General features: G+C 50.2%; 1 protein-coding gene across 1 annotated transcript; it reads right to left on the bottom strand.

Annotated features, from left to right (window-relative positions):
• Positions 1–2,600: 2,600 nt before the first annotated feature.
• Positions 2,601–10,322, bottom strand: AGPAT6 (1-acylglycerol-3-phosphate O-acyltransferase 6). Its single transcript, XM_010285568.1, has 12 exons — positions 9,883–10,322; positions 7,035–7,104; positions 6,403–6,700; positions 6,146–6,220; positions 5,634–5,723; positions 5,422–5,515; positions 4,825–4,940; positions 4,543–4,598; positions 4,124–4,209; positions 3,757–3,885; positions 3,596–3,675; positions 2,601–2,971 (listed from the first exon to the last, which is right to left on the bottom strand). Exons 1-12 carry the CDS (start codon positions 10,045–10,047, stop codon positions 2,863–2,865), a joined length of 1,368 nt encoding a protein of 455 aa, XP_010283870.1. The 5' UTR covers positions 10,048–10,322; the 3' UTR covers positions 2,601–2,862.
• Between the last annotated feature and the right edge of the window lie 1,856 nt (positions 10,323–12,178).

The following is a 12,178-nucleotide window of genomic DNA, read 5'->3' as shown; positions in this document are numbered from 1 at the left end:
GCAGTAGCTTTTTGGGCAAGTGTGTGACTCAAGCAGGAACTGGAGCAAATACAGCTCATAAAAGGTTATGATTAAATGGTATAAGCAAATACCACAAGGCAACACACACCTGCTTGGTAACTGAAGCTTAACCATGTTACAAGTTAACTCAAGTCCCGTGAGGGATATGCTATACCCAGCATTTCTTCCACAACTAAAAGATGGTCAAAAACCCTGCATAAATGTAACAACTGCCAAGGAGTTTAGGGCTGTGCTTTTCTTTCTTTTTTTAAGTAGCAAAGCAACAGCCCCATTGGTTAACACACATGCGTGGAAGATTGATGAACTGGTGTTAAGATCTGTACCTAGTAAGTAAGTTGGGTAAAACAAGTAAACTAAAATACCGGTGAATAGACCCTTAATGGCTTGATAAACTCCTAATGAAGGAGGGGTCCTAGCCTGGATAACTGAGATATCTATTAGTAATGAGCGGTTGTTTTCTATCAGTGGCACAGGAGGTAAGCAATACACTTCAACCCTGTAGGTGGTGTTAACTATCTATCTCCTGCTTGGCTTCAGCTGCTTTTGTTATTTTAGGTGGAAAGGAAAAGACACCAGGCTTTGCTTCTTTTTCTTCCCCCCCATCCCTGATCAATTGCCATAGCTGAAGTTGGGCAGAAGAGAATACAAAATTGGGGTAACAGTGAAAAGCATGGGGCCCATAAGGGTGTCTCCATCACCAAACAAGAACCACCTGGTTTCCCTGGGTGAGGCTGGATGTTAATGGTGATCATGTGTAACAGATCACTGATAATTGAATGCAATATTTGTGTAGGTAATGTGTCTCTGTGTGTGTATTATAAAGGATCATATTTTGAGCACTACAAGAAGCAAAGGTAAATCAATTCAGTATAGAAATATTTCCCGTAACTGTATGTGAACAAATCATATGCTATTAAGTGTAGACTTACATCACTGTAAGGACTGTCCCCCCTCAGGTATTTTACTGAGAATAGTTTAGTTTATTTGTGCTTAAGTTGATGGTCCTGGGGTAGGTGGAATATAGCACACTGTGGAAAATGGGGTTCCTCAACTATGAGGACAAGTTGTGCATACCCTGCTTGCACATTGTGCACAGGTAAAGATGACCTAACTGACCCAAAAGGTCACAATTGAAGCCACTAACAATGCAAAGCAGGGAGGCGGCACAGAACTGAATAATATAAATGAGGGTACATGCATTATGTCTCTTGGGAAAGGTTAAGTGAATTTCTGGACTCTCTTCCTCTCTGTTGCTTTCTTTTCTCTGTCTCTCTTTCTTGATATAATGGTGTTTTACCCAAATAAAAACAGGTAGGAAGTTAACTACCCTGAATCCATGTTGGTAGTTAGTGCAGGGAAAGTCAAATTTAAAGACACTTACTTACACAGAATAGCTGTCCCGACCTGGGGGTAGCAGATGCCCTCCCCTAACAAGCAACACTTGGGGTACAAAGGCGGCACTTAAGTATTGCCTTCACTAGCATTCTAGAAAATGCATGTAGGCTTCTGCAGGTAGCAGTGAAACAGCATTTGCTTATAAGAGCAGGCAGAGGACCCAATGAAAGTCCTAAAGTTCGTAGGAACATAAGGAAAATTGGAAAGTACATGGGATAGAATCATACAATCATTGAATAGTTTGGGTTGGAAGGGACCTTTAAAGTTCATCTAGTCCACCCCCCCTGCCATAAGCAGGGGCATCTTCAACTAGATCAGGTTGCTCAGAGCCCCCTCGAACCTGACCTTGAATATTTCCAGGGCTGGGGCATCTACCATCTCTCTGGGCAACCTGTGCCAGTGTTTCACTACCCTCACTGTGAAAAATTTCTTCCTTATATCTAGTCGAAATCTACACTCTTTTAGTTTAAAACCATTACCCCTTGTCCTCTTGCAACAGGCCCTGCTAAAAATTGAATACTCAAATGCAAGTTGTTTTACTTGCAGAGCTGAAAGGGAGAGGGGTACCACCTCCAGCACAAGATTTCAGCTTCCTTGCAACAAGCTGTTGTGCATGTTGGTGTATAATAAGATCAGATCCCACTGTCTCCCTCAAGAGTCGTCATTTGAAAGGGGATCTCCTGCCCCAGCCATGGAGTCTTAGACTATCCTACCCACCCTGGGCTCCCACCATAGCACATATGGCTTCTTCAAGAGCCCCACTTGCTACACCAGTGACAACTGCCTGGCAACTTGCAGTTCCAGGGGATAGAGAGAGGCTTCCAAGGAGGATGATCCTCATCGCTTGAGGAACCCCAGCAAAGAGGCTGTTACTCAGATGCTGGAAAAGCAATGGTCTGGGTCAGGCTATGACAGGAGGGTGGTGAAAGGAAAAGGAAAGGTTTCTCCTTCTGGAAGTAAAGCTGGAAACAGCCTGAGAGACCACATACTGCTCCTAAGGGGTTTATGCTGCAGACGTGAGAGGCACAGGCTCAGGAAGACTCCCTTGGTTGTCAAGGCAGCTAATTTCAGTGCAGCTCACCAGTTTCTGTGCCATGGGAGACTTGTGACTGATATACATGCACATCAACACACCAGTCCTCCCCCTGGGCCTGTAAACATGATATGGAAGCATATGACACTGTGTTGCATTTAATATTGCCCCTGCAAGGGGCTTCACTGTAACAGTAACAAGAAGGCATCTTTGCCAAGGGCTGCCCAGGGCTTAAAGATTCTAGGCAGTAATAGTGCCTCCAGGAAAGAATAGCCAGAGGATGAGGGAGCAAGTCCAAGCAGCTCTGGAGTAGCCAAAGTCCAAAGATTTGGAGCTGCTTCAGACAAACCCTGGCTCGTGCTGGAGGCAGAGGGCTCTGTCCAGGCCCAGTAATAGTGCTAGAAGCAAAGGGCTCAGGAGCGGCTCCGGTCTTCATGGTTGCCTACAATCATTTTGCTGTAGAGTTTCTGTTGCTCCTCCTTGAATGTGTCTTTCACCTTCTCCCTCTTCAGTCCTCCATCCCTGGGGAGAGAGTCGTATCATCAGAGGAGATGCAAGCATGCACTGTCTGAAACTTTAGCTGAGGCTGCTCCAGAGCAGGTTGGAGCTCCTGCAACAGCCAGCCAGCTACACTTGTACCTGACATTGCCAGGGCACACTGCAGACCAACTGTCCCCAAGAGGACTTACTTTCACACCTTGTTCTGCCAGGAGCTGCACCCATGGCCCCACACTGTAGTCAACATGGCAGCTCTGTCAGAAGTGTGAGCTGCTCTGATACTACTACAGTAGACTGCCTGCAGAGTCCCTCTGCACCTCCCGGCTCTGAAGATCTCAGTGACTGAAAAAGGAAGTTCCTAAGCTCAACCCACTTTGCTGAGCAGCATGAAGTCAGAACCAGGGCATCCCAGTGCAAGCTGGAATCACAGAATGAAGCCCCGGTGCCCAACATACTCAGCTGAAGACTTTGGTCTCTGCTACAGAAGAGCAGTTTTGGAAGTCACAGGCAAGATGTATCTCTATTTTTCCATAGGCCTACTCTACCCAATGTAAGACACAAACTTAGCTCTACAGCCCACAAGTGCATACCAGGACCCAGGAACAAGGAACCCTGCCACCAGGAAGAGAAAAGCCTGTGTGGACTCACCAGAGCAGATCTACAAGGCCCCCTTGTCTTGCAATGGCTGACTTCACTCGATTGGCAAACTGGACAGCATCCTCATCGGGCTGTGGCAAAATAACACTGTTCAGTGGGAGCAAAGGGCAAAACAGGGAGTAGATCAGGTAGGCGAGGTTCACCTTACTTACCTGCCTGGTCATTGGGGGCAAGTACCAGACACTGCAGACAATGGCCCAGCTGGTCATCATCCTAAGGAGGTAGGTTACCATGCCATACTTGCTGCTGTTCCAAAAGGCATCTCCAAACTGTGGGTCATACTACAGAGGCAGAAGAGCTCATGAAAGTCAGGCAGTGGTTGCACCCTCCCTGAGGCTCCAAGTTCTACCCCAAGCCCAGCTATAGGCCAGCCCTCCCAGAGCACTACACGGAGTGACCTCAGCTTCCCCAGGCCCTCAAGCCCAGGCTGCTGAACCACCAATGCCAAGATTGGGCTGCCAAAACTGAGCTCTCACACAGAGGGCTATTTGGGCTGTAAGAATGTTTGCCTTCTCATACCTTGATGGCTACTGGGTAAACTGTGGCTCCAATTTCAAAGCTCCCCTTTTTGAACATCATCACAGACGTGTTGTTGATGCAAGTTCCTGTAAGAGGCAAGCACAATCTTCTCAATTTCCCTTTGCAAGTCAGTTCAGAAGTCTAAGCTATACACCTAAGGGCTAGGCCACAGGCAACCAACAACTGCCCCCTAACACTCCAAACCCTGTTCTCTGTGTGCATACAATATGTCACCAGGACATCATATATCTGACTGCCACAGTCTGGGTTCAGTCAGCTCTAAAAATGAAATGTCCCCTTTGTCTCAGTGAAGGGTCTCAAGGCGCTTGGCTGCATAAGAAGGGAAGGAACAGAGATGCGGTGCTGTCCCAATGTGCCCTCTCCATCAGGTGCTTGTCTGGCCTTGCTCCACAACTCACCTTCCGGAAAGATAAGAATAGGCAGTTTGCTCTTGTCCTGGACATGCTCTGTGAGCCTAAACAGAAGAGTGTCACCAATTAGCACAGAGCACAGAAGCTATCACTAGCAATCCACACAGCATACAGTCCTTATCCTGCACTGGGGACTATCTAGGTGCCAGCAACAGTGGCACAATCTCCCGACACCCACAAGGCAAGGCAGCATCCTCACCCAATGGAAGTGGGCAGGCCCCCACCCTTCCCAGCCTCCAAACCTCCCCCTGCAGCTAGCAACTGTCGTACCTTTTGGCGACGAGGTGACGATCTTTGACCTCAGAGCGTTCAAACCAGACATGGGGGCAAGCTTTCACCATGGCTCTCTGTATCACACCCATGAGCCCTCCGTGGATCTGACCCACCTGAACAGGGTAAGAAGACAACAAGTTACCAGACCTGGGGACACATGAAGGCCAAGGAAGCTCCTAGCTTCACAGCCCAGTTCTGAGAGTCATCTTTCTACCCTTGCCCTGGAAAGGCTCAGAGGAAAAGCCCCAGGACAGATGTAGCAAGCCCCAAGTGCTTTCCACATTGCAGGAGGTCCAGCCAGGGAAGTGCTTTGCTGTGCCATGGATACCAAACCCCAGAGCTCTACTTGCAAAGCAGTGCCCAGAGACCCCTGATGCTCTGAGTCCAAGGCCAAGCTTGCTGGAAAGCCATGCACAACAGGGTATCTGTGCACAGGGTCAGAGTGCCCTGCAATGCCGTGCAGGGAAAAGTAGTTCCGCATGCTCAAAAGCCTCTTGCTGCCTACTCCTTGTCCCATGCAATATTCTTGCTGCTCCCACCACACATGCGGCCAGGTCCTGGCAGGCAGAGCTGGGGCTGGGGTGCAGACCTTACCATCGCATAGTAGCCATCACTGGCCAGGATGATAACATCAATGGGAGATGTATGATTGGCCACACAGATGCCTCCATTTCGGGGTCTGTTTTCTCTAAATGCAAAACAAAGGTACAGATGAGAACAGAGGAACAGAGCGTGGGGCCTGCAAGAGGCACGGCATGGAGCAGCTAGTGGGAAGAGACACCCTGCAGCAGCCAGTGCCTCCTTACCGGTCATGGTAGGTGATGATGGCTGTGAGGGCACGCACACAGATCCGGTAACACATCAGGTGGACATGCTTGCTCAGGAACTCCTTACACCTGCAGCCCAGGACAGAGACCATCACCCCCCAGTTGTACAATCTCCCCTGTAACGGTGGCACTCAGCTCAACTGCCCCAGGCCATGAGATCCAACAGCAACTTCACATCTTTCCCACAGAAACATGTCCTAGGTTTTGCTGTCAGCTTGTGGCTACTGATTCTTAACTCATGAGAACCAAACTTTGGCCTTTGCCCTTTCTGTTTTTATTCCTTTCAGTGCCCGGGGCTGAGCACTCTGCCGTGGGCTTAGTGCTCACATCTAGGCCCTTTGTTTAAAATTACAAGTGTCTGTTCCTGAGAGGCTACAGACGCCAGGACCACCTGCCTTGTCTGCAGGAGGCAGAACAGATAGGCCTTGCAGGAAAACGTCTCAAGCTGCACAGGGGCCTCTCCATCCTCTCTTCTTCAAAGACAAACTCACCTTCCATTTGGCAAATATCCCACCACTGTAGTACCAGTCACCAACAAGCTGATGCCAGTAAACGCCAGGGCTATCCTGCAGAAAGAGGGAAGCTACACGCTAGCAAAACCAGGTCACAGGCCCTACCCATCAAGTAGCCTGTCTCTCCTGATCATGTTGAACAGGGTCCATGGAGCCTAGAGACCAGTTGCACTTGGTGCAGTGGGAACAGGTCATCAGCACCATGCCAGCAGGCAGGGTGCCGCAGCAGCACTCACCTGAGGGGCAGAAGGAAGCAGTAGCGGATGAGCACACCCAGTCCCCAGAGTACAGTGAGGCGCAGGCTGATATACTGGAAGTTGTAGTTGGTTCTGCTGAGCAGGTTCCAGGACTCCAGCTCTTCAGCTGAGAATCTCTTGGTCACTTCATCATCCATGATGGTCTCGATGCCTTTGCGGCAGAAATAGAAGATATCCGAGAGCTCAAACTCAGGGGTGTCCAGGGCTTTGCCACTGCCACTCCGGCGGATTTCCTTGATCTCCTCTTCCAGTGATGTTGGCTCCTTTGCAATGATACCTGCAACATGCAGCCAGCTCTGATCAGAGCACGACTTGCCCACTCAAAGACAGCTGAGAACCAGGGCCCTTACTTGCCTGCCCTCCACAGATCTCCCTTCCTTTCTCCAGTCCAGACAGGCATAAACCAGTCCTCCCAAATACCTAGAAATGAAGCACTCCCTGTGTGCTTCCTTCCCCTTCCTCACAAAATGGACCTCTCCATAGCTCCCTCCAATCCATTTACATGGAAAAGGCTTCCCAGCGTAACTCAGCTGCTCAGAGACACCACATTTACCCCATCTCCCATAAAGAATTTTGAACTTCATATGTACCCATGCATGGCAGGATCTTACCATTGACATAGGGCTTATACAATGGATGGTTCTTCTCCTTGGCACCACGCTCTATTCTCAGTGTTGCCCACTGCAAGAGACACACATGAGAAGCAAGATTCGCAAGGCCTGTAGCTCCACTTCATACCACCCCTGTTTTACAGTTGACTTCCAGCGAAGACCACAGTTGAGGGGAAAAGATGGGGCTAAAGCAGGAGGCTTCCATACCAAACTGAAAGAGCGAGTGATGAACACAACTGAATCAAGGTAGAAGCAGACACTGGCCTGAGAAGAACATTTTTACAGCAGAGATCTGTCTGCAATGGGACAAGAGGACTGATGGGGAGGTGACTAGCACTGGTATAGGACAGTCATGATGTGCACATGTTTGTGTGTCATTCTGCACAGCAGAGCCCCAGCGGGAAGCAGGGAGTGCCGGAGGGAAAAAGAGTGCTTGGTGGTGAGATGGCACAGCAAGATTTTCTGCAGCCTCCATGTCCTGTAGGCTCTGTTGCCCCTGGCATGTGGACCATGCATCCTGCTGGGGTGCTCCACACCACAGGAAGCCAATCATGGGACCTCTGCTATTTTTCACCTCTCATTTCTTCCAAGCTCAAAGCAGTGACTGTGTTTTCAGGCTGCTGCTAAAAACATCAGGCTGATGTTGAGATGGGATCCTTCCCTCCCTGATTCAGCTAACAGCTGCTGCAGCTTCTCAGCTCACCAGTCCGTCCAAAACAGCAGCAGCAAGCACCCTCAGACAGCTCTCGGCCCAAATCCCATGCCCAGACTACCCGTTATCCACAGAAATCTCTCAGCTAATTCTCAAAGGCACCAGCAAAAACTGCAGGCTGGATTTCTGGCCAGTCTTCCTGCCTGCCCTCCAAGTAACCCTCTCAGCCTTATACTCTTCTGCATTATACAGGCCTGGGAGAACAAGCTTCCGTAGGAGGACTTGTGTACAACACGCTTATTGCTCCAGGCTAACTGCTCTGTCAGGGATCTGTGAAGTACAGGAAGCTGCTGCGAACTCCTGGCATCCTGGTCTCAGCCCATGCCAGCATCAAATCAGGAGGCAGAGATGTGGGAATGCTAATTGCCTATGGAGTGTCCAGCTCATCTAGCAGTCTCCTCTGCCAGCAGAAGGAACTGCAGGATTGCAAAAGATTGTCTAGACACTGCCATCCCAGGAGAAGTCAGAAGAGGAGCTCTGACCAGGCAGGAGATGGGCAGCCTACGGAGAAGGTGTTCCTCACAAGCCCAGCATGTCTCTATCCTGACTGCTTTAGAAGAAAACCCAAACTCCCACCTGGGAAGCACCCGGCAGGTCTCCCTCACCACCAACAGACATGTGCAGCCACCACCCCAGGCCTCGCAGCTCTGGCTGTGTCCCACAAGTTGCCAGACTCGAGTGCTGCCCCTCTAGGCTAGGTTTGCAACGCTGGTCTCTAGAACTGAGAAAATCTTTTGGATGAATAATGCTTCCCAAAAATACAGTTCTGAATGACCAAACCTAGTGAGTGAATTTTCCACCAAATCTGTGAGCAGTTCTGCCAGAGTGCTCCTCTCTCCCACCACAAAGATTCTCTGATAAAAGCTGAAATAGACCTCAAAGTCTTTTCAGAAAAAGTTTCAAAATTAAACATCAAAATAGGTGTTGAGATTAAATGTTCCTGAATTGAAGAAAGAAAAAAATAAATAACAAGGTAAAAAGTTCCATTTCAGATAAACCAAACTTACTAATTTTTTCTCACAGTTCAGTCACTAAATTTGAAGTCAGATCTTCAGACATCTGTGTTAATGAAGCACCTCACAAAGCCCAGGGTCTCCCCATTCACACCTCAGCTTCTGGGAGGACTCAGAGTTTAAAGAGCTAAATATTGCAAGCTCCAGGGCTGCCTTCCCAAGCCAGCCAGTACAGAGGTACTCATGGGGAAGACCAGCCCTGTTCAAATAGCAGTAGCTGTACCATATATCCTTTAGCAGCTTGAACTCCACATTTAAGAGCCTAAAACCTCCCTATCAAGCACAGGGGACCCCTTTTCCTTTCACTCGGGCTGCCAGGGTAGAGTGGTGTAGGCTTTATCTACTAGGAGCTTGACAAAAATTCTGGTCTCACGAGGGACTTGCTTCAAGGAGAGGTGCTGGCTGTGAGATAAGACCATAAAATTAGTCTGCCAAAGGCAGGCAAGGGAACAGCATGACCCCAAGTTGGAAAATTCCACTCGGCCTCCCTGTGCCAAGAGGGTCAGCAAGGGCTGCTGGTCGTCCTCAGAGGCTGCAGGTCCAGACATGGCTGCTGGGCTCAGCAGATAAGCAGGTGCTACTTCAGGACAGAAAGGTGTTGAGAGCTCTGGGTTCCAGCCACAGACCACTCAGGGCTTGCAGTACAGAAAGTCCTGCCTTACCTCCTACTTTTGCTTCATCCAAACTTGTGCTGGAGAGGAGCAGCTTGCTGACTGCAGTCTTGTCCCTCCCATCACACCCCACACCCCTTTCGGCTTCCTTCCAGCACTCTGCCTTGCCTGGGACATTAACCCATCCAAGCACACACCTTCTCTCAGCACATCTACAGATCCTACTGTACTACTGCATAGTTACAGGCCACACTATCCTACTACTTTCCTTGAAGACTTATTAGATTAATTACAGGGGAAAAACAGCCCACAAACAGACATCTAGTAAACTGCATTTGGTTGAGATGACCCAAATGGGTCATCTGGCACCAGCGCATGTCACCAACAAACCAACCTCCCACCCCAGTCATCTGCAATGCTCTGCTGAGGGGCAAAAGCCTCTCCTCCTAGCATGACCACACTACAGACAAGATCACTGTAAGCACACAGAAAATTCTGAAAACATAACTTACCTGAAAAATCTTTAATAATGTTTTCATGTAAACCTTGCGGATGCCAAAGGAGACTCCAAAAATTGCTGGCACAATGATAAAAACCAGAAGCAGAGTGAAGAGGACAGTTATGGAAATCCCCAAGAGATTGACAACGAGGCTGTCAAAGGGGAGCAGGAGGAACATGGTGAAGGGCCAAGGCAAGGCTGGTGCCCTGCAGCCAGACAGAAAGGCTGCCCACAGCGATTAACCAGTCCTCCTGTTACTCAGCAACAGTCTCACACATGCACTGAGTCCACAGCCTGCTCACAGACCCCATTCCAAAGTTCACATCCTTTTTGGGCTCTGCGAGAGAGGGAAAGCAACAGGATCAGGGAGAGCGGTTGGGAAAACAAGCAAACAATCTGCCAGGAGCCCAGGTGAGTTCAGACAGTATGGGTTGAGGAGCTCAAAGACGACGGAACACACACACAGGTTCCTCCATGGGTGTGCAGCGGGCACTGCAGTGACACAACTGCATGAATGGATATCCTCCCAAGGTACCACTGAGCAAGTCCTGCTGTGGGGCGGCTTGTGAAGAAGCTGGCAGCAGAATCCCCTTCTGGCTGCTGAGAGCATGCAGAGTCTCTTCACAGGGACAAGGTGGAGTCCATCCCTGAGCCTGCATTGGAGGAGATTGAGGGAGTTGGCACTTGCAGGAGCCTACCGTATGCTGAGCTATTATTGTTCTTTCCGTGAGGACACAGGCACTAGCGCAGATCCTTGCATGACGCCTGGAAAAAGTTTAATTCCAGAGGCCCCTGGCATCCACTCACGCAGAAGGGTCGTTACAGACACGAATGAAGCCTGTGTCCCTGGAAAGCTCTTCAAACAGCAAGTTGGCTTCTTGGCAGACGAGGCACTCATATGCCAACCAGCACTAGTGGAGGAAAGAGAAACCAAAGTCAGGCAAGTCACACACCTCAGAGAGACGTCAACTCAAAAAGGGTGGCAGAAGGCCAGGGACAGTGGGCTCTGAAACCTGGAAGGCAGCATTTGGGCTGAGGTCACATCAGTCAGAGAAGCTCTTGAGAGACAGCAGACTCAGACTGGCCCTCCAGCTACTGCCTGGCACTGTCACAGACTATGAAATCACCCCCTGCTACCACCTGTCCTGTATTTTCATACCACTCACACCTCAGATTGATCAGACATGTCCTGAACCACGCCTAGAGCACAGGACACTGCAATCAGGTCCCAAGCACAGGAAAGGAGCCAGTGGAGTCACAGAAAACCCTTCCTCATGACAAAGACCTTACCGCCTCTCTCATTTCAGAGGCATCCAAGAGCACTTGAGCCAGCCAGGTACCCAGATTCCTGGGAAAGAATCACTTCCTCTACTCCTGTACGCACATTGCACCCCCTGGTCACACAGAGCAGTTTTACAGGACAGGAAGTTGGCCCAAGGGGAGAATTATTGATGATGATTAGCCAAAGTGGAACTTGTTGGGGCACAGGGACCAGGCAAAGGTCAATCACCTGGCATTGCCAGTCCTTCCGGGGGAGGACGCTCTCCACAGCACAGGTATGCACAAGGCTAACTGAGACTAGTAAAGAGAGCCGAGTCTGCTCAGCGCAGACTTCCTTCCAGATACCATCTTCACCTGGCTACAGAGTGTCTATCTGAGGATGGGGTTTAACAGGTACCTGACAAGCACATAGGAACAGAGGAGAAGCTGGGAGCCTGCTCCCCTGTACACTCTGTTCCAGCTGCTGGCTTAGCATTGCTGTACCAGTAATGCTAAGAGTATTGTTAGTGCTTCAAAGGAACATGCACGCCTGCACAAACCATGTCCTGGGAGAGGCAGCTCTACAGCCACGCGCCAAACTGCCCATTATGCCGGAGCTGTCACCCATCAGAACCAGGGCTTATGCTGGCAAACTGGTCAGACCAGCCACCTGAGCTGCCAGCCGCTGCCCTAAGTTACTCATTCCTTCACTGTGACATCCAGTCATGGCCCGCCAGGGCAGACCATGCACCAGGCAGTGTGCACGGCCAGCAGCCACGTGTGATGAATCCTAGGCAAGTGCAGGCAGCCCTGCCTGCTAGCTACAACCTCTGGGCCTCATGCCAGGGCAATACTGCTGACGCCCCCGGGCTGGCAGGGCGCCTGCTCGGCCCCACCGCTGTACTGCCCCGGGCAGAGGCAGAACCTAGCTGCCGGCAACGATGCCCGGCGGGCACAGCGACCGCATCCCGCACCGGCTGCAGCTTCAGGTTCAGCACCCGGCGGCCGCGGATATGCATAACAGTGCACCAAGGGCTGGGAGCGGTGCA

Source organism: Phaethon lepturus, unplaced genomic scaffold (genome assembly GCF_000687285.1).
Source record: "Phaethon lepturus isolate BGI_N335 unplaced genomic scaffold, ASM68728v1 scaffold32204, whole genome shotgun sequence".
In the NCBI taxonomy this organism is placed as follows: domain Eukaryota; kingdom Metazoa; phylum Chordata; class Aves; order Phaethontiformes; family Phaethontidae; genus Phaethon; species Phaethon lepturus.
The sequence above is the reverse complement of the archived record's forward strand: the minus strand, read 5'-3'. Positions and strand labels throughout refer to the sequence as shown.